This window comes from Scyliorhinus canicula, chromosome 13, assembly GCF_902713615.1.
Source record: "Scyliorhinus canicula chromosome 13, sScyCan1.1, whole genome shotgun sequence".
NCBI classification, from domain to species: domain Eukaryota; kingdom Metazoa; phylum Chordata; class Chondrichthyes; order Carcharhiniformes; family Scyliorhinidae; genus Scyliorhinus; species Scyliorhinus canicula.
In genome coordinates this window covers 123,930,358-123,952,576 of record NC_052158.1, presented here as the reverse complement: position 1 = coordinate 123,952,576, position 22,219 = coordinate 123,930,358, and the positions used below count along the sequence as shown (strand labels likewise).

Here is a 22,219-nt window from a genome sequence, read left to right as displayed (position 1 = left end):
TTGAACACTTACTTTTCTGATTAAAACTATTTGTCCTTTTCAATAGTTGGCAACCGGCACGTCGGATTCCTTTCTGTGATGTGCGATTACCACCCCTGTCTGATCTCAAAAAGGAGATTGGCGAAGGGGATGAGGTTGAGGTGAGTTTCAAATAAGTATAAACCTATTCTGATAACCTCCTATTCAAATTCAGCATTTTTTAATGTTGTATGCAGTAAAAAGCGCTGTTTTGTCTACAAAATGCATTATTTCGCAAATTAGTTTTCGGATACTTGATTTCAGAAGCATCAAGTAGAATTCAGCAATGTTTTGCTTTAAATCATCCTATATTACAGTCTCTCGGAAGAACTGTTTTTAGCACCCTTTTTGAATTGATGTGAGAATCTTAAGTTTGTGCTTCTTGACTATGGCACTGTATAGATTCAACATGTCTTGTGCAGGATAGCCCAAATATTGTTTGTCACTATTGCTACTACTATTGAATTTAGCACTCGAACAAAACCATTGGCGAGATCAGTTCTATCCATGAAGCACATGCGTGTCCTAATTTTATTTTTAACATGTATTTGTTGTACTACTTTGTTTGCCACTGAGCTGGGTGCATACCCTGTTGAACTTTTCTTTCAAAGATTTTGGCTGCATCTTTTGAATTCAGTCTATTTTGATTTCCCCTCACAATGACAAGCCAAATGGAAGTGGGGTACCTTCTTATCCATTCCCATATAAATCTCCCCCAGCTTTCGGAAACAATGTTTCATGGTTACTTTTTTTCGTAAATATTTTTATTTGAGTTTTTTCCTTTTTTTTAAAACAAAACAACACACCCATACAACACAGCTCAATTAATTCACCATATAGAAAAAAAAACAGTTGCATCATCTAACAAAGCGCTTTGACTTCAGAATAGAACAAAGAGAAAAAGAATAAAATAAAAAAGAGGGGGAGAAGGGGCACACCCTCACTGCATATTCTACAGAAAACCTTGTAGAAGTAAATTTGACACAGCAGAACCTCTATATTTAAGATTGAAGCGCCATACATTTGGAATAAGTCTGACTTGGATTGAAGTTTATAAATTAGAAACTCCATTGGAATACACTTCAGAATAATTTTGTTCCAATTATGTACAGAAGGTGACATGTCATTGATCCAAGAATATAAAATATTTTTACATTCTGCAAATGTTAGAATATTATGCAATCTTTTTCTCATTATCAACAATTATACGTTTACCTGGAAGGCCAGAATCGAAAACACAGGGCCCATCTCCACGGTCATATCAAATATTTCTTCCAGCTCTAAGTATATTTAACCAATATTTTGCCGAGACCAGGCACAAGAGTAGTCCCCGATTGCAATTCCACATTTTTGGGACAGTGGAGATATGGCGGGGTCCATTTTATGTCTTAAGCTTGGTGTAATATGCAAATTATGTAAAATTTTTAGTTGAAGATCCTTCGCTGTATTACATACAGAAATTTTATTTGCATTCTCTCCGATATCGCCCCAGATCTCATCAATATTCACCGGAATACCTCTTGCATATTTGTATTCGATCTTGAACATAGTGTCATAAAACTTACAAATTAATCATTTTGGATCCATGAGCAGTAACATATTCTTTACATGGGGGACACTGGGATGGCAGGTTGTTTTATTAAGAATGAAGTTGTAAACAAGGCAGCACAGTGGTTAGCACTGCTGCTCACGGGTCCAAGGTTTGATCCCGGCTCTGGATCAGTCACTGTCCATGTGGAGTTTGCACATTCTCCCCTTGTTTGCGTGGGTTTCTCCCCCACAACCAAACCTGTGCAGGGTGGGTGGATTGGCCATGCTAAATTGCCCCTCCCTTAATTGGAAAAAATAAATTGGGTACTCTAAATTTAAAAAAAAAAATAACTTTGTAAATATTTTTAAAAATCTGGGGATATCACATTGCTGACACAGTTCATCAAACGATAATGAGAAAGTCCCTCTAAACAGGATCCACCAATCTCGAGTCCCTATCATTCCTCGTATCAAAACCCTGGCCCATGAGACCCAGAGGAAAGTCGGGATTTCAGGCCCCCTTTTGAAATTGGAAGTTTTAATTTGGCCAGTTGTAAGCAAGGTCTCTTTTTGTTCCAGAGAAAGGAGCTAAACCCCTATTGATTTTCTACCTTAGCTGAAAGTAAAATTGGTACTATCTGCAGAAGGTAAAACAACCGAGGGAATATATTCATCTTAATCAATGCTATCTTGGCCTGCCATGGTATAGGCAAAAAGGTCCAACGATGCAGATCCCACTTTATAGATGAGTAATGGGGTAAAGTTTGCCTTGTACAGCTGACCAAATGAGGGGATAATGAAAATACCTAAATAAGTAAAACCGGAAGGGACCATCTCGGGGGGGGGGGGGGGGGGGGGGGGGGGGGGGGGGGGAGAGAGTGGGTGTCCGATCCTAAGCCTTTCTCAAACTTAGCAAAAATTATTTTATATACCTTGGAAGGAACTAAACCCATTGGCATTATAAATAAGAGCTGGAGCAGAAATTTCAAGCTGAGACAAAAATAGTAAAACATCCTTAGCATACAAGGTAATGAAATGAAATGAAAATCGCTTATTGTCACGAGTAGGCTTCAAATGAAGTTACTGTGAAAAGCCCCTAGTCGCCACATTCCGGTGCCTGTTTGGGGAGGCTGGTATGGGAATCTTCTGCTGCTTTCCACCAATTGCTAAGCCAAGTCCTGAAGGGTTCTGTCTAATTGCCTCAGTTGAATGTTCTGTAGCAATTGCAAACTACAACGGTGATAGAGGGTGAGCCTGCCTGGATCCCCGCAGAAGACTAAAATTGTTAGATCTACAATGGTCAGCGAGAACAGCTACAAGTGAGTTTTTATAAAGCACTTGTGTCCATTTTATAAAGTCTATTTCCACCCCACCCCGACGTCCGAATTTATCGAATGTATAAAATAAATAGTTCCACTCCACCAGATCAAATGCTTTCTCTGTGTTCAATGAAAGCACCAAGCTGTCTTATTGGCTGTTTTTGGGAAATCTGAATGATGTTGAATAATATCCCGACGTTACATGAATTTCGGCCCTTTATAACCCCAATCTGATCACCCTGGATAATTCAGGTAAGACTTTTTCTAGACGTAACAGTATATAAAAAGTAATTCAGATCTGCATTTAAAGGTGGTCTATAGGAGGTACAATCTAATAATAATCCTCATTAGTGTCACACGTAGGCATACATTATCACAGCAATGAAGTTACTACGAAAATCCCCCAGTCGCCGAACTACGGCGCCTGTTCGGGTACACCGAGAATTCAGAATGTCCAATTCACCGAACAGGTGACTTGTGGGAGGAAACCGGAGCACCTGGAGGAAACCCACGCAGACATGGGGAGAACGTGCAGACTACGCACAGACAGTGACAGAAGAGGGAATCGGACCCGGGTCCATGGCGCTGTGAAGCAACAGTGCTAATCATTGTGCAACCGTGCCGCCTTCTTCCGGACCTTTACCCGTCTTCAAAATTACAGCAATATTTTCTTCTCCAAGAGACCTGAGATGGCTGTCCTACTTCAAATGAATCATGCCAATCATGGGTCCTATTAGCATACCTTTGAATTCTTTATAAAATTCACTTCCAAAACTATTATGTTCCGGAGCCGCACCAGATTGAAGACCCTTCAATGCAGATAATACTTGATTTTTGGAAACGGGGTCACAGAAGTTATTGTGAGTTCAAGAAAAGAAAAAAAATTCTTCATGTATATTAATGCATCTTCAGATTGATTTGTTTTATATAAACTGACCTAAAAACATTTAAATGCCTTATTAACATCCTCAATCTTAACTCTCCTGTTGCCCTTTGAATCCAATACAGAAGAAATAGTCAGAGGGTATTTTTTCTTTGTGAGCAGATTATGTATCTACTTGGTTTATTTCCAAATTCATATAGTTTTTGTTTTGCAAATTTCATACTCTCAGCACGTTGAGTCAAAAGGGAATCCAAAGCTGTTCAGACTGCTGTAATTTATTTGAACAATAAATGACTAGGGTTTTTTAACATAAGAACTAGGAGCACGAGTAGGCCATCTGGCCCCTCGAGCCTGCTCCACCATTCAATGAGATCATGGCTGATCTTTTGTGGACTCAGCTCCACTTTCCGGCCCGAACACCATAACCCTTAATCCCTTTAATCTTCAAAAACTATCTATCTTTATCTTAAAAACATTTAATGAAGGAGCCTCTACTGCTTCACTCGGCAGGGAATTCCACAGATTCACAAGCCTTTGGGTGAAGAAGTTCCTCCTAAACTCAGTCCTAAATCTACTTCCCCTTATTTTGAGGCTATGCCCCCTAATTCTGCTTTCACCCGCCAGTGGAAACAACCTGCCCGCATCTATCCTATCTATTCCCTGCATAATTTTCTATGTTTCTATAAGATCCCCCCTCATTAACCCCTTATACAATTGCAGCATAACCTCCCTAGTCTTAAACTCCATCCCTCTAGCAATGAAGGACAAAATTCCATGCACCTTCTTAATCGCCTGTTGCACCTGTAAACCAACTTTCTGTGACTCATGCACTAGCACACCCAGGTCTCTGCACAGCGGCATGCTTTAATATTTTATTGTTTAAATAATAATCCCATTTGCTGTTATTCCTACCAAAATGGATAACTTCACATTTGTCAACATTGTATTCCATCTGCCAGACCCTAGCCCATTCACTTAACCTATCCAAATCCCTCTGCAGACTTCCAGTATCCTCTGCACTTTTCGCTTTACCACTCATCTTAGTGTCATCTGCAAACTTGGACACATTGCCCTTGGTCCCCAACTCCAAATCATCTATGTAAATTGTGAACAATTGTGGGCCCAACACGGATCCCTGAGGGACACCACTAGCTACTGATTGCCAACCAGAGAAACACCCATTAATCCCCACTCTTTGCTTTCTATTAATTAACCAATCCTCTATCCATGCTACTACTTTACCCTTAATGCCATGCATCTTTATCTTATGCAGCAACCTTTTGTGTGGCACCTTCTCAAAGGCATTCTGGAAATCCAGATATACCACATCCATTGGCTCCCCGTTATCTACTGCACTGGTAATGTCCTCAAAAAATTCCACTAAATTAGTTAGGCACGGCCTGCCCTTTATGAACCCATGCTGCGTCTGCCCAATGGGACAATTTCTATCCAGAAGCCTCGCTATTTCAACAAACTATATTGGCAAGTTTTATTTATTTTTTAAATATAGCTTTTATTAGGTTTTCCTCCTCCCCATTTTTAAAATAAAAAGCACAACAAATAACAAGAATTGGTGCCCAATGGATACAGACTGAACCAGAGTTATTGCAAGCATAAATACAAGCAATATGTCACTGAATAGACTTTGAACAGGCCAGGTGAGGAACCAGAGCCTCTAGCTTAAATGCCAGATCATTTCAACAACGAGATTACACACTGAATGGGGAAAGAAATTAAGATCATATAAAAACAGAAGGATAACAATGCCAGTTGCACACCCCAAATAATTGCAATTCACACTAACAATTTGAAATGGATTTAACTGCGTTAAACTAGAATAGATTCACTCATGGAAAGATTTGCAAAAGCCAAGGTGGAGCCTATGAATTTAAGATTGAGGTTTCATACTTTCTGAAGTGCATTGGAGCGGAGGATGGGAGTCAAATATTCCACAGGGATGCATTCCATAATCAGCCTATGCCAATTCTGGATGGAAGGATAATTGTCACTAATCAGGAGCGTAAGATTTGGCGCACATCGGAGATAAAACAGGATCAAACTTGTGTCTAAGACTTGTTGTAATATGAGAACGGTGTAGTATCTTGAACTGGGTCTCCTTCATCTTGCGAACTGAAATCTTACTGACATCCTATATGTTACCCCATGTTTCCTAATCAATCCAGCCAAGTCCTTTTCCCATGGCTGTAGGGCACCCAGCGTTGTGATGCAGACCCTGGAGTTCATAACATCATAGAACATATGAATTAATTGTTTAGGCTCCACAGAAATCCCCCGGGGAAAATTGAGGAGTCAAGACAGAGGGAACAAAGAAAAGTACAGCACAGGAACAAGCCCTTCGGCCCTCCAAGCCGCCCGTCTAAACTAAAACTTCTACTCTTTCGGCGTCCGTATCCCTCTATTCCCATCCTATTCATGTATTTGTCAAGATGCCCCTTAAACGTCACTATCGTCCCTGCTTCCATCACCTCCGGCAGTGAGTTCCAGGCACCCACTACCCTCTGTGTAAAAAACAAAAAACAAAAAAAAAACGTGCCTCGTACATCTCCTCTGAACCTTACCCCTCGCACCTTAAACTTATGTCCCCTAGTAATTGACCCCTCTACCCTGGGAAAAGTCTCTGACTATCCACTCTGTCTAATCCCCTCATAATCTTGTAGGTCGCCCCTCAACGTCCGTCGTTCCAGTGAGAACAAACCAAGTTTATTCAACTTCTCCTCATAGCTAATGCCCTCCATACCAGGCAACATCCTGGTAAATCTATTCTGCACCCTCTCCAAAGCTTCCACATCCTTCTGGTAGTGTGGCGACCAGAATTGAACACTATACTCCCAAGTGTGGCCTAACTAAGGTTCTATACAGCTGCAACATGACTTGCCATTTTTTATACTCCGTGCCCTGGCCAATGAAGGCAAGCATTCCCTATGCCTTCTTGACTACCTTCACCACCTGTGTTGCCCCTTTCAGTGACCTGTTGACCTGTACCCCAAGATCTCTGACTGTCAATACAGGGTTCTACCATTCACTGTATATTCCCTACCTTACTACGAACAGCAAAGGTCCCAGCACTGATCACACTAGTCACAGCTCTCCAATCAGAAAAGCACCCTTCCATTGCTACTCTCTGCCTTCTATGACCTAGCCAGTTCTATATCCTTGCCAGCTCACCTCTGATGTCGTGTGACTTCACATTTTGTACCAGTTTGCCATGAGGGACCTTGTCAAAGGCCTTACTGAAGTCCATATAGCCAACATCCACTGCCCTACCTGCATCAATCATCTTTGTGACCTCCTCGAAAAACTCTTATCAAGTTAGTGAGACACGAGCTCCCCTTCGCAAAACCGTGTTGACTCTCGCTAATACGACCACTTGCTTCCAAATGGGAGGAGATCCTGTCTCGAAGAATTCTCTCCAGTAGTTTCCCTACCACTGACGTAAGGCTCACTGGCCTGTAGTTCCCTGGATTATCCTTGCTACCCTTCTTAAACAAAGGAACAACATTGGCTATTCCCTAGTCCTCTGGGACACCACCTGAAGACAGTGAGGATCCAAAGTCTTACTAAGGATTAAGTCTCTGAGCTGTAAATACTTTTTGTCTTGGGATACCAAATTGCTGACCTAGCTGCTCAAAGGATGATGAGGCATCTCTGAACATGTCTCCCAGCCTACAAATGTCTCGATCTCTTCAGGCATTGAACCCATGGTCGATTAGACCGGATGATAAGTCTGGACTGCCCGGGGGAGATCTCCCTTCTTGTAGGCGGATCAATCTCCACTCTGAATATTAATAGGCTTATCACAACCAACAGAACCCACCTTAACATCACCGTAAAACAACAAGACCTGTAGAAGGAAAATTGACTTCTGCCTCGATGTCAAGCCAGATGGATGACTGATCCATCCTCTAATGAATCTTAGTTGAGAAACCAGCTGGTATAGCCTAATATTTAGGAGACCCAACTCCCACCTTAGAACATAAGAACTAGGAGTGTTAAGAGATCCAATGTTTATTTTAAAAGGTTAATTTGAGTTCATGGAATAAACATTGTTTTGTGTTTAAAAACCCACGTGTCCATACTTTTAATACCACACCTGGGGAACAAGGGTTCTGAAAACGGTGCTCCCATAACAATCGATCCCGGACGAGACCCCATTGTTATGGGAGCAGCGTTTTCAGAACCCCAAAATGTATCATGGAGTTCAACCAACCTCTCCCTTTAATGTATTGTTGCTTTTGAAACACACGGCTTGTTCCCCAGGTGTGGTATTACAATTATGGACACGTGGGGTTTTTAAACACAAAACCATGTTTATTCCATGAACTCAAATTAACCTTTTAAAATAAACATTGGATCTTTTAACACCCCTTTCTTCAAAGATGACCCCGAAAATAATACAACACCAAATAATCCCTCAAAATGTTCCTTCAAACCCCCAAAAGACTTCACCTTTAACAACAGACATGAGGTTACATTCAATATACTTATAGTCTTTGGATTTTCAGACATCAACAGACTAGTTCTGTGTTTTCTTCTTGCAGCTTTTTGCAAAACACACAAACATTCCCAGCTTTCTCCTCAAACCGGCTTTCTCTTTTCAAAACAGCTCACAGAAAACCAGCCAGACACTTTTCAGCTGCTCTCTTTCAAACTGAAACTAAAAGCAGACGTGAGCTCAACTTGGCTACCCCCACCCTCTCACATCACTTCAGTAATATGAGCTGCTGCATTTCTTAAAGGTACATTGCTTAAACATACATTTCTTAAAGGTACTCTCAAATGCACCTTCCATAAGCCGCACCGAGGGGATCGCCCTAAAGTCGGCCTTTTTCTTTGTTAAACAGGTTAAGTAGCTACTTGATGTATTTCCAAATGTCTACACTTCTGCCTCATAAACTTTAAGCTCTTCTTGGCCTGCTGAGTTATAAGGAGTCCAAGGCCACTATGGCAGCACAAACCTCCTTTCAACAGCTGCCTGTTGGGAGTCCTCTTATAACACTACGCCAGTCTTCAGCAGCATATTAGCAGCATTCAAAACAATTAATTCAGCATAAGCCATGCATGTTTCCCACAGAATGGAGGGAAACTGAGGTCGAGTTAACTGAGAGAAATAACTATGACGCTTTATTTTTTAAAAAAGGGTGTAGTAAATGTATCTCTTATCAGGCAGACATCAAACCTTCGAGTTCTTGATTGGGGGTGGGGGGTGCCTCAAAAAAAATTCCAAGTAATGGGGGCATAGTCCGAGATTCAAATGCTACCTATAGAACATGAGGAGAACAAGAAGTGCAAGATGGTCTTTGGCACAAAAGAATAGTTAATTCTAGTATGACATTGATAAGGGGCTGAAAAAAAAGTGAAGTCCCTACCCCTAGGATGTAAAGTCCTCCAAACATCCACAAAATGCACTTCACAGGCCGAGGCTAAAGCCCTAGCCTGCAGCGTGGAGGAGTTCTTGGAACCGGGAGCTTATCCATCTGGCTGTTCAGATGGCAATTAAAATTGCCAGTCATAAAGAGGCCAACTTGGCAAAATCCAAAAAAGCCCAGGTAATGAACTCTGGGAAATAATTTGGTGGGTCCGTAAACATTCATCAATGAAACACTGTCTTCATGCACTGCACCTCTAATAATCGCATATCTATCGACCTTTGTTCTTAGTGCAAGATTCAACTTTAAACAGCATATTCTTATTAATAAGGATTGCCGTCCCCCCCCTACTGCTCACCAAAAAGGATGCAAAGAAAACCTGCCCCACCCACTCTGACTTCAATTTTAAATGCTCCCTATCATCCAAATGAGTTTCCTCCAATAAGGCGATATTGACCCTTTCTTGTGAAATCTTTTTTGATTGGCTGAATGCATTCCAAACTTTGAGATTAGCTGCTGACATTAATTAGGCCACAAAGACGAATAGACTGGATTTTTACTCCATTACCTTCCCTCCTCCAACTCACTTTACATCAGAGGCACCAAAGTATCCCACACTGTTCCTTTCAACGATAGAAGACCTGTCTGTACCAAAATAAAATAACAGTCAACAACACAAACCCTCCCCTAATAACCAAACAGAAACAAAAAAATTGAGGTCACTATAAGGAGCCATTCCTCATTAAGACTGAGGACCAGTAGGATTAACCCCACGACCACACTGTCATTATGATCTAGATACCTTCTACAAAACAATAAGTAAAAGAAAAAGGCCAACAAGGGAATTGGAATCAAATTCTCCTCCCGCAGACCCATACAAGGAGACCTACATCTGCCACCACCCATCCCTCGGCAATGGCACCACTCAGTTCTGCTATGATAAACGCTCAAATAATAGAAGAAAAAAGGTGGATAATAAACACCCATCACATCCACCATGACTAAGACGAGAATATGATAATACAGTAGTAAAAGTACTAAGATGAGTTCTTGAAACATTCCAGGAGAAGCAGAAAACAGTGCACATATAATAGCAGTTCCCTTCAACAGGATACAAGATAATGAGATCAGACAACACCATGATAGGCAAGGATAGACATTGGAAAATGAGGCTGGAGAATTAATAATGGGGAACCAAAAAATGGCAGGGGAACTGAATAGTTACTTTGCACCAGTCTTCATGGTGGAAGACACCAGTGGAATACCAGATCTTCAAGAGAGTCAGGGGGCAGAGGGGAATGTAATGGCCATCACTAAGGAGAAGGTGCTGGGGAAGCTGGAAGATCTGAAGGTTGATGAATCACCCGGACTGGATGGACTGCACCCCAGGGCTCTGAATGAAATAGCTGAGGAGATTGTGGAGGCATTGGTGGTGATCTTTCAGCAATCACTGGAGGCAGAGAGGGTCCCAGAGGACTGGAAAATGGCTAATGTAACACCCCTGTTTAAGAAGGGAGGGCGGAAGAAAACTTGAAATTATAGGCCTTACTTTAATCATTGCTAAGATTTTAGAGTCCATTATTAAAGATGAGATTGTGGAGTATTAGAAGTGCATGGTACAATAGGACTTCGTCCGCATAGCTTCGTCAAGGGGAGATCATGTCTGTCAAGTTTATTAGAAGTCTTTGAGGAGGTAACAAGGAAATTAGACAAAGGAAAACCAGTACATGTGATCTATTTAGATTTCCAGAAGGCGTTTTAACAAGGTACCGTGTAGGAGGCTGTTAAATAAGTTAAGAGCCCATGATGTTAAGGGTAAAATACTGGCATTGGTAGAGAATTGGCTGACTGGCAGAAGGAAGAGAGTGGGGATAAAGGGGTCTTTTTCAGGATGGCAGCCGGTGACTAGTGGTGTGCCTCGGATCGGTGTTGGGAGACGGTGGCGTAATCACTGGACTAGTAATGCCTAGGTTAATGCTCTTGAGATCCTGGTTTCAAATCCCACCATGGCAGCTGGTGAAATTTGAATTCAATTAAAAATAATATCTGGAATTAAAAGTCTAATGATGACCAATGAAACCATTGCCAATTATCGTAAATACTCATCTGGTTCATTAATATCCTGCATGGAAGGAAATCTACCATCCTTACGTGGTCTGGTCTACATGTGACTCCAGAACCACACAGCAATGCAGTTGACTCTTAACTGCCCCCACTGAAATGGCCTAGTAAGCCACTCGGTTCAAGGGCAACTAAGGATGGGCAATAAATGCTGGGCCCAGCCAACATCCCAAGAACATATTTTTAAAAAATGTTTCACAATATATATCTGGAAGAGGGAACTGAGGGCACTGTCGCTAGGTTTGCTGATGATACAAAGATATGTAGAGGGACAGGTAGTGTTGAGGAAGCAGGGAAGCTGCAGAAGGACTTGGACAGGCTAGGAGGCTGGGCAACAAAGTGGCAGATGGAACACAATGTTGGAAAGTGAGATTATAAGAACATAAGAACTAGGAGCAGAAGTAGACCATCTGGCCCTTTGAGCCTGCTCCGACATTCTATAAGATCATGGCTGATCTTTTCGTGGTCTCAGAACCACTTACCCGCATTCTCGCCATATCCTGTAATTCCTTTATTTTTCAAAAAAACATCTACCCTATCTTTAAATATATTCAATGAAGTAGCGTCTACTACTCCTTTCGGTAGGGAATTCCATACTTTAACCACCCTCTGAGTGAAGAAGTTCCTCCTTGATTCAGTCCTAAATCGGCTCCCCCAATCTTGAGGCTATGCCCTCTTGTCCTACTTTCACCTACCAGTGGAAACATCCTTTCTACTTCTATCTTATCCATTCCCTTCAAAATTTGATATGTTTCTATTAGATCCCCCCCTCAACCTTCTGAATTCCAGTGAATATAATCCCAATCTACTCAGCCTCTCCTCATACGATAACCCCCTCAACTCCGGAATCAGCCCAGTGAACCTCCTCTGCACCCCCTCTAGTGCTAGCACATCCTTTCTCAAGTGACCAAAACTGCGCACACTACTCCAGGTGTGGCCTCACCAGCACCTTGTACGACTGCAACATTACCTCTCTACTTTTAAACTCAATCCCCTTCGCAATGAAGGACAAAATTCCATTTGCCTTCCTAATTACTTGTTGCACCTGCAGACCAACCTTCTGTGATTCATGCACAAGTACACCCAGGTCCCTCTGCATAGCAGCATGCTGCAGCTTTTTACCATTTAAGTAATAATCAGTTCTATTGTTACTCCTACCAAAATGCACGACTTCACACTTATTGACATTATACTCCATCTGCCAGACCTTTGCCCACTCACTCAATGTGTCAATGTTCCTCTGTAAGGTTTTGCAGTCCTCAGTACACTTTGCTCTGCCACACACCTTCGTGTCATCTGCAAACTTGGATACCTTACACGTAGTTCCCAACTCCAAATCGTCTATATAAATTGTAAATAATTGTGGTCCCAACACCGATTCCTGAGGCACACCACTCGTCACTGATTGCCAGCCAGAATAGCACTCATTTATTCCCACTCTTGGTTTCCTGTTAGACAACCAATCCTCTATCCATGCTAGTACTCTACCCTTAACACCATGCATCCTTATCTTATGCAGCAGCCTCTTGTGCGGTACCTTGTCAAAGGCCTTTTGGAAATCTAGGTACACCACATCCACTGGGTCCCCTTTGTCTACCTTGCTCGAAATGTCTTCATAGAATTCCAAGAGATTCATCAAGCATGACCTGCCCTTCATGAATCCATGCTGCGTCCGTTCAATGGGACAATTTCTATCGAGGTGCACTCCTAACTCTTGATAATAGACTCAAGCATCTTCCCCACGACAGAGGTTAAGCTAACCGGTCTATAATTCCCCATCTTTTGTCTACTTCCCTTTTTAAACAGTGGCGTCACGTTTGCTGTTTTCCAATCCTCTGGGACTGCCCCAGTGGTCAGCGAATTTTGGAAAATTACCGCCAGTGCATCTGCTATTACTCCAGCCATCTCTTTCAGTACCCTGGGATGCATTCCATCAGGGCCAAGAGACTTATCTACCCTGAGCTCCATTAGCTTGCCCAACACTTGCTCTTTCGTGATAGTAATGGTTTCCAGGTCCTCACCTACCTTCTTCTCTCGGTCAATTGCTGGCATGTTATTAGTGTCCTCCACTGTGAAGACCGATACAAAATATTTGTTCAATGCCTCCGCCATTTCATCATATTCCATAACTAAATGACCACTCATCCTCTAACGGACCAATGTTTACTTTAGCCACTCTTTTTAGTTTTATATAATTATAAAAACTTTTGCTATCTGTCCTTGTATTCTGTGCCAGTTTTTTTTCGTGTTCTATCTTACTTTTCTTTATGGCTCTTTTCGTGACTTTCTGCTGACCTTTAAAGTTTTCCCAATCTTCTAGTTTCCCGCTGATCTTGGCCACTTTGTAAGCCTTCTCTTTCAATTTGACAGCCTCTTGTATCTCCTTAGACACCCATGGTAGATTACCTCTTTTCTTACAATTCTTCCTTCTCACTGGAATATACTTTTGTTGAGCACTATGAAAGATTTCTTTTGAAAGTACCCCACTGCTCTTCAACTGTCCTACCATAAAATATTTGTTTCCAGTCTACTTTAGCGAGGTCCTTCCTCATTCTATCGTAGTCCCCTTTGTTCAAGCATAGGATCTTGGTATTGGATTCTATCATCACACTCTCCATCTGTATACTAAATTCAACCATGCTGTGATCACTCCTCCCAAGAGGATCCCTAACGATGAGGTCATTAATTATTCCTGCCTCATTACACAGGACCAGATCTAGGATAGCTTGCTCTCTCGTCGGTTCCATTACATATTGTTCCAGAAAACTATCCCGGATACATTCAACAAACTCCTCTTCAAGGCTACCCTGGCCGAGCTGATTTGACCAATCTATATGCAGATTAAAATCTCCCATGATAACTGCTGTACCCTTTTCACAGGCATTAGTTATCTCTTCATTTACTGCCCGTCCCAGTGTGATGCTATTATTTGGTGGCCAATAGACTATGCCTATCAGTGTCTTTTTCTTCTTAGAATTTCTAATTTCTACCCAAATGGATTCAACCTCATTCTCCATAGAACCTATATCATCCCTCAATGCCACCCTGATGTCGTCCTTGATTATTACTGCTACTTCACCTCCCTTACATACCTGTCTATCCCTCCGAAACGTCTGGTACCCCTGGATATTTAACTCCCAGTCGTGACCATCCTGCAACCATGTCTCCGTAATGGCTATCAAGTCATATTCATTTGCGATGATTTGTGCCGTTAATTCATCAACTTTGTTACGAATGCTACGAGCATTCAGGTAAAGTGCCTTAATGCTGACTTTCTTATCATTATTAGAGAAATTGGACATCATGAGATGTCCTAAGTTATCCTTCCTTTTTGTTTCATTCCTAGTCTGCCTTGAACTTAAACCCACCTGCACACATGCTAACCTGCTGCTTATCCTTCCATTTAACTCCCTACTCCCTGTCGCTTTCCCTTTCCCTTCCCCACGACTCAGAAGTTTAAAGTCCTACTGACCACCCTATTTATCCTTTTCGCTAGAACACTGGTTCCAGATCGGTTCAGGTGGAGACCGTCCCAACGGTACAGATCCCCCTGGTTCCAAAACTGGTGCCAATGCCCCATGAAATGGAATCCCTCTTTCCCACACCAATCCCTTAGCTACGTGTTTACTTCCCTAACTTTCTTATCCCTATGCCAATTAGCACGTGGCTCGGGCAGTAATCTGGAGATTATGACCCTCGAGGACCTGTTCTTCAATTTCCTTCCTAGTACTTGATAATCCCCAAACAGGTCCTCCACCCTAGCCTTGCCTATGTTGTTAGTCCCAACGTGGACCACAACAACTGGATCCTCCCCCTCCCGCTCCACTATCCTTTCAAGCCGGTCGGAGATGTCCCACACCCTGGCACCAGGCAGGCAACACACCATGCGGGACTCCCTATCCGGCTTGCAAAGGATACTATCTGTCCCTCTAATAATAGAATCCCCTCTAGCAACTACTTGTCTTTTTGCTCCCCCCTCTTGAATAGCCTTTTGCACCATGGTGCCATGGTCAGCTGGCTCATCCTGTCCACAGCCCTTTTCCTCATCCGCACAGGGAGCAAGAATCTCATGCCTGTTGGACAAGGTCAAGGGCTGAGGCTCCTGCACTCCTGAACTCCGAATCCCCCTACCTGCCTCACTTACAATCACACCCTGTTTTTCCTGAACACTTACTGAATTTGAATTACTTATTCTACTGGGTGTGACTGCCTCCTGAAGCAAAACGTCCAGGTAACTCTTCCCTCTCCCGGATTATGCACTTTGGTTAGAAGAATAGAGGCATAGATTATTTTCTGAATGGGGAAATGCTTTGGAAGCCTGAGGCACAAAAGGACTTGGGAGTCCTAGTTCAGGATTCTCTTAAGCTTAACATACTGGTTCAGTTGGAAGTGAGGAAGGCAAATGCAATGTTAGCACTCATTTCGAGAGGGATGGAATACACGAGAGCAGGGATGTACTGCACTGCTGAGGCTATATAAGGAAATCGCTGTGGAAATCATTGCTGCAGAAGGCTGTGGAGGTCAGTCACTGAGTGTCTTTAAGATAGATAGATAGGTCCTTGATTAATAAGGGGATCAGGGCTTATGGGGCGAAGGCAGGAGAATATCTGTCATGATCGAATGACGGAGCAGACTCAATGGGCCGAATGACCTAATTCTGCTCCCATATCTTACCTTGTGGAGTAACAATAATTTGGATAAATGTGAGGCTATCCACTTTGGTAGCAAAAACAGGATGGCAGATTATTATCTGAATGGCCATAATTAGGAGATGGGAATGTGCAACAAGACCTGGGTGTCTCGTACACCATTCGCCGATGGTAAGCATGCAGTAGTAGCATGCGGTAAAGAAGCAAATGGCATGTTAGCCATCACTAAGGCACATCAACAATAGCGTGAGGAGTCGAGTCCAGGAGCAGGGACGTCTTGCTGCATTTATACTGGGCCTTGGGGAGACCACACCTGGAATACTGTGTGCAGTTTTGGTCATATCTGAGGAAGGATGTTTTTTCTATAGAGGGAATGCAGCGATTCCTGGGATGGTGGGAGTGTCTTAAGAGGCATGATTGAGTCCGTTAGGATTGTATTCGCTGGATTCTGGAGTTCAGAAGAATGAAGAGGGATCTCTATATAGAAACCTATAAAATCCTAATAGGACTAGTCAGGGTAGATGCAAGAAGGATGTTCCAGATGGTGGGGGTAACCTGAACCAAGGTCATAGTCTGAGGATTCGGCAAGGCAAGTTACGTTCATGCCACACAAGTGCTAGGCAATGACCATCTCCTACAAGAGAGGGTCTAACCACTGCCACTGATTAAAAACTGAACTGGAGTAGCCATATTCATACTGTGGCTACCAGGGCAGATCAAAGGCTAGAAATCCTACGGCGAGTAACTCATCTCCTGCCGCCGCCACCACCGGCCCAAAAGCCTGTCCACAATACACAAGGCATAAGTCAGGAGTGTAATAGAACACTCTCCACTTGCCTGGATGAGTGGAGCTCCAACAACACTCAAGAAGCTTGATGCCATCCAGGACAAAGCAGCCCGTTTGATTGATCCCCCTTCCACAAAAGGTTCAAACCCCCACCAATGAAAAGTGGCACCCATGTGTACCATCTAAAAGATGCACTGCAGTAACTCACCAAGGTTCCTTAAACACCTTCCAAGCCCATGACCATCTAGAAGGACAAGAACAGAAGATACCTGAGAACCTCACCACCTGGAGGTTCTGCTCCAAGCCACTCGCTACACTGACTTGGAAGTATATCGCTGTTCCTTCACTGTCGCTGGGACAACATCCTGGAACTCCCTAACAGCACATCTTGAGGACTGCAGCAATTCAAGAAGGCAACCCACGACCACCTTCTGAAGGGCACCTAGGGATGGACAATAAATGCTGGCCTATCCAGCAGTGCCCACATCCCGTAAATGAATTTTTAAAAAAGTGGTCAGCCTGTGGAATTCACTACAGGAAATAGTTGAGGTCAAAAAATTGTATGTTTTCAACAAACAGTTAGATCAGCCATGATCATAGTGAATGGCGGGGCAGGATAAAGCATACCATAATTTGTTCTGACTGCTTTGAGTTGCACTCAAACTTCATCGAAGCTCTGACACTTGCCCTGTGTCGTCGCTGAAAAATCAAGAAATCCTCACTCCATCATGGAACCAGGTCCCACCTTGTCATGCTGTCTCCAGGACTTTCTGGCAATCTTTATGGTAGTGGAGGTGAATGATTAGGGGCCTGCGATGAAAACTACCCCTCTGCCTCAAAGATATGATACAATGTGCCCGTCTAATTTGAAAACACCCCCACCCCGGCAAGTTTTCTGACACTTGCTCCAGCAGTCATATAGGAAATTACCAATCCTCTTGCAAAAGCCTTACAAGTCTCCCACAGGACTGAGGTGTTGACTTTAGTAAGGTCAAATTTGTACTTAAAATAAGAAGTAAAATTGTGATCTGCAGCAGTGATGTGTTAAATCTCCATATTCTAGTTTGTAAATATGCCCGACTGAGTGAAAATTCTAGGAAGATAGAAACATGATCCAAGATCATCTTTGGCGCAGGAAATCATTCGCTGTAATATTCTTTTTGGCATGAAAAAAATATCAATTCTGGTATTACATTGGTGGGGAGCAGAGAAGAAGATGAACGCTTTGTCCTTGGGATGTAATGTTCTCCAAACTAAATTGCACCTTAGTGTCCAAAGATTACGTGTGATTATGGGGATAGGGTGGGGGAATTGGGCCTAGGTAGGGTGCTCATTCGGAGGGTAGGTGCAGACTCAATGGGCAGAATTGCTTCCTTCTGCACTGAAGGGATTCTATGATTTGTAACCAACTGACAATTCTCTAAACCCAAAACAAAGAACACACAGTAACAATTTTCAACAACCAAACAATCGTAAGCAATTAACTCTTCAGGGGGCTTTCCTCACCAAATGTGAGGCCTTGTTTAATTAACCAAACATACATCCCATATCTATGATGGGGCCACACTCCGGCACTTGTTCAGGTATACAGACGGAGAATTCTGATGTCCAGTTCACTTTCACTTAACAAGCACATCTTTTTGTGACTTGTGGAAGGAAACCGGAGCACCCGGAGGAAACTCATGCAGACATGGGGAGAATGTGCAGACTCTACACAGACAGTGTGTAGTCTGATTTCCCCCAACGGGAATCGAACCTGGGACCCTGGCGCTGTGAAGCAACAGTGCTAACCACTGAGAAAAACACACAACAAAGGCTACACCCCACCAAAAACCGATGATAAATAACTCTTTTGACGTGTGAGATAAATGGTTGCCACCTCAGATAGATTCCCTCTACCGATGCCTTAATGGTGTACTTGACCTCCGGGTATAATAGGTCCATAAGGTCACCTAACCAGGCCGAAACACTAGGCAGAGGGGATGCTCTCCATCCCAGCAGAACTCGCCTTCAGGCTATTGGTGAAGCAAAGGCAAGCACATCCATATTCACCCCCAGCGAGTCCGACACGTCAGAAATGGCCACCAATGGGCAAGTTTCCACATCAGTGTTCAGAACCGCCAAAGTGTTATAGAAGGAGAGCTCACCATCTTTGGACAAGACTAGAACATGTGCATATGTTTGGCTGGCCCACGGGAACACCACTCGCACCTGTCCTCCACTCCATCAAAGAACCCGCTCATCCTACTTTTTGTTAGATGAGCAATATGAACCACCTTGAGTTGGCTGACGCTGAGCTACGTGCAGGATGAGGTGGAGTTTACCCTACAAAGGATCTCATTTCACACATTTCTCATCTGTGATGGGCTTCAACTCCTCCCATTTCACCTTCACCCGATCAAGATAGATTCCAATTGAATGATCCACTCGTAGATATTCGAGATCCTACCTCCAGTCCTTGCCACCGTAACATTTCCTCCAGCAGGGAAGGCTGTGGTGCCAAGGGGAACACATGGAAAATATCGCAAACTAAATCGCACAATTGAAAATATTGGAATAATGGCAGCATGGTTTCGCAGTGGTTGGTCTGCTGACTCGTGGTGCCGAGATCCCAGGTTCGATCCCGGCTCTGGGTCATTGTGAGTGTGGAGTTTGCACATTCTCCCCGTGTTTGCGTGGGATTCGCCCCCACAACCTAAAGATGTGCAGGGTAGGTGGATTGGCTAAATTGCCCCTTAATTGGAAAAATGAATTGGGTACTCTAAATTTATTTTAAAAAAAAGAAAATATTGGAATAGATGTGTCCCTGCTAGTTGGAACTTGTTTGATGTTGGATGTCATTGCTGGTTTCTTCCTTTTGTTTTAGACTTCCAAAAAGTTGTAAATGTACCAAATAGCATGTGCTTCAGCTTTTCTCATGTTTTATTTGCACAAATCCTTGGTTAGAACATGTTTGGAGTACTGAGTAGTTTTGAGCAGCACATCTTACATGGCCTGGGAGGGAGTGCAGTGTAAATTTACCAGCATTTACCTGGAATTGAATGTTAAATTACAAGGAAAAATTATTTATTTAATTTTAATTTTTTCCAATTAAGGGGCAATTTAGCATGGCCAATCCACTTAGCCTGCACATCGTTTTGGGGGTTGTGCGAGTGAGACCCATGCAGACACAGGGAAACTTTGCAAACTCCACACAGTTAGTGACCCAGGGCCGGGATCGAACCTGGGTCCTTGGTGCCATGTGGGAGATATGTGATCATGAGTGGGGTATTAGAAGGGTCGCTGGAGGTGTTGGTGAATGTACATGCATCGAATTGGGATGATGTAGGTTTTATGAAGGTTTGCTGGCAGCAATCCTAGACTCGGCCACGCATCAGTTGATTATGGGAGGAGATTTTAACTGTCCGAGAGCAGAGGGTGGATAGGTCGAGCTCCAGGTCAATGGAGTATGAATGGCAAAGGAGCTGGGTGGATTTATGGAAAGGAAGGGTGTGGTGGACCCCTGGCGCTTTAAGAACCCAGGGAGACGGGAATATTCCCTTTTTTCGCATATTTACAGAGTGTATTCCAGAATTGATTTTTTTTTCTTTTGTTGTGAGCCGGGGGATTTTGGTTGGGTGGAGGGGGCAAAGTACGTGGGGATAGTAATCTCGGTCCATGTGCCCCATTGGCTGGAGATTCGGCTTAGATCGGGCCGGGAGCAGAGGCCTCGGTGGAGACTCGAATTGGAGTTATTGGCAGATAGAGAGTTTTGTGACAAAGTGCGGGCTGTGATTAAAGATTATGTAGAATTGAACCAAAACAAAATGGTGTCGGCGGTTACCTTTTGCGAACCATAAAAGTGGTGGCCCGAGGGGAGATGATCTAGTTCAAGGCTCTGGCGGATAGGGAAAGAGGGAGGAATATGAACGGCTAATGAACGAGATAGTGGTGATAGATAGGGAGTACTCGAGGGATTGACGAGGAGGAAAAAATTACAAGGGCAATTTGATGTAGGCTGACAACAGGGAGAGCAGCAGGACAGCTGCAAGAGAGGTGCAGCACGAATATGGGGAGAAGGTGAGTCGGATGTTTGTGCGTCAGCTACGGAGGCAGGCCACATCCAGGCAAACGTCTCATTCATCTTCTCCAGCTCCGACACCAAATCCCCTGTCCCAGTCTGTATCTTCAACATTTCCCTGAACGCAGCCTGTCTGCGTAGCTGATGTGCTAACATTCGACTCGCCTCCTCCCCGTATTTGTACTGCACCCCTCTTGCCCTACGCAGCTGTCCTACCGCCCTCCCCGTATAGAGCCTGTGGCAATTGCTCTTAGGGGGTCGGCAGAGTGGCAAGGAATTATATGGGGACGAAGGGAACATCGGGTATCACCCTATGATTTGGAGCTGCTGGAGAGCACGGAGAGGATCGTGGGCCTGTTGGGGAGATTTGGGGCGTTCTCGGGGTATAAGTTAAATGAAGGGAAAAGCGAAGTGTTCCAGTGAATGAGTTGGGTCAGCGAGCCAATTTAGGGGAGGATGCCATTTAAGGTGGCTGGAAGACCGGTTCAGATACCTGGGGATTCAGGTAGCTAGGGAATGGGCAATGCTTCAAGTAGAATTTAACAAAGCTGGTGGAGGAGGCTAGGGAGGATCTCAAGAGATAGGACACACTACACTTAACTTTGGCAGGGAGGGTCCAAGTGGTGAAGATGAACATTTTGCCCAGGTTCCTGTTAATTTTCCAGACACACTCAATCTTTATATCGAAGGCTTTCTTTCGGAAACTGGACACAATTATTTCTGACTTTGTATGGGCGGGGAAGGTGCCAAGGATTAAGAGGACCCTGTTACAGAGGCGGCAGGGAGGATTGCCAAACCTACTTCATTACTCGTGGGAGGCGAATGTGGAGAGGGTGAGGCGATGGTGGGGAAGTAGAGGGGGTAGAATGGATTAGGATAGAGGAGGATTTCTGGAGCGGGTCCAGCTTAAGGGCTATGGTGACGGCAGCGCTGCCAATGGTGCCGAGCAGATACTCGGGGAGCCCGGTGATGCAGTCCACGGTGAAGATCTGGAACCAGCTGAGGAAGCACTTTAGGATAGAGTGGATGTCGGCCTTAATGCCTTTGTGGGAAAATCACGGGTATGAGCAAGGGGGAGATGGATGGCAGTGTAGATAAGTGGGGCTGGTTAAGCTGAGGGATTTGTATCTGGAAGAAGGGTTTGCCAGTATTGATGAATTGAAGGAGAGGGTAGAACTCCTGAGAGGAAGTGAGTTTAGGTACCTGTAGGTGAACTTTGCGTGGAAGATTTGGAAGGAGTTCCCCAGGCTGCCGAGGGAAAATGAAATGAAAATGAAAAATTTGAAAATCGCTTATTGTCACAAGTAGGCTTCAAATGAAGTTACTGTGAAAAGCCCCTAGTCACCACATTCCGGCGCCTGTTCGGGGAGGCTGGTGCGGGAATTGAACTGTGCTGCTAGCCTGCCTTGCCCTGCTGTCAAAGCCAGCGATTTAGCCCTGTGCTAAACCAGCCCCAAAGCTTACA

The 22,219-nt window shown here is 43.7% G+C and overlaps 1 protein-coding gene across 2 annotated transcripts in view; it reads left to right on the top strand.

The window, feature by feature from the left end:
* Positions 1-22,219, top strand: part of fxr1 (fragile X mental retardation, autosomal homolog 1) — a 130,957-nt gene that overhangs the window by 16,271 nt on the left and 92,467 nt on the right. For both annotated transcript variants that reach the window (XM_038816877.1, XM_038816876.1), the window contains exon 3: positions 47-140. In XM_038816877.1, coding sequence (XP_038672805.1) covers positions 47-140 — 94 coding nt within the window. The remainder of the gene's footprint in view (positions 1-46; positions 141-22,219) is intronic.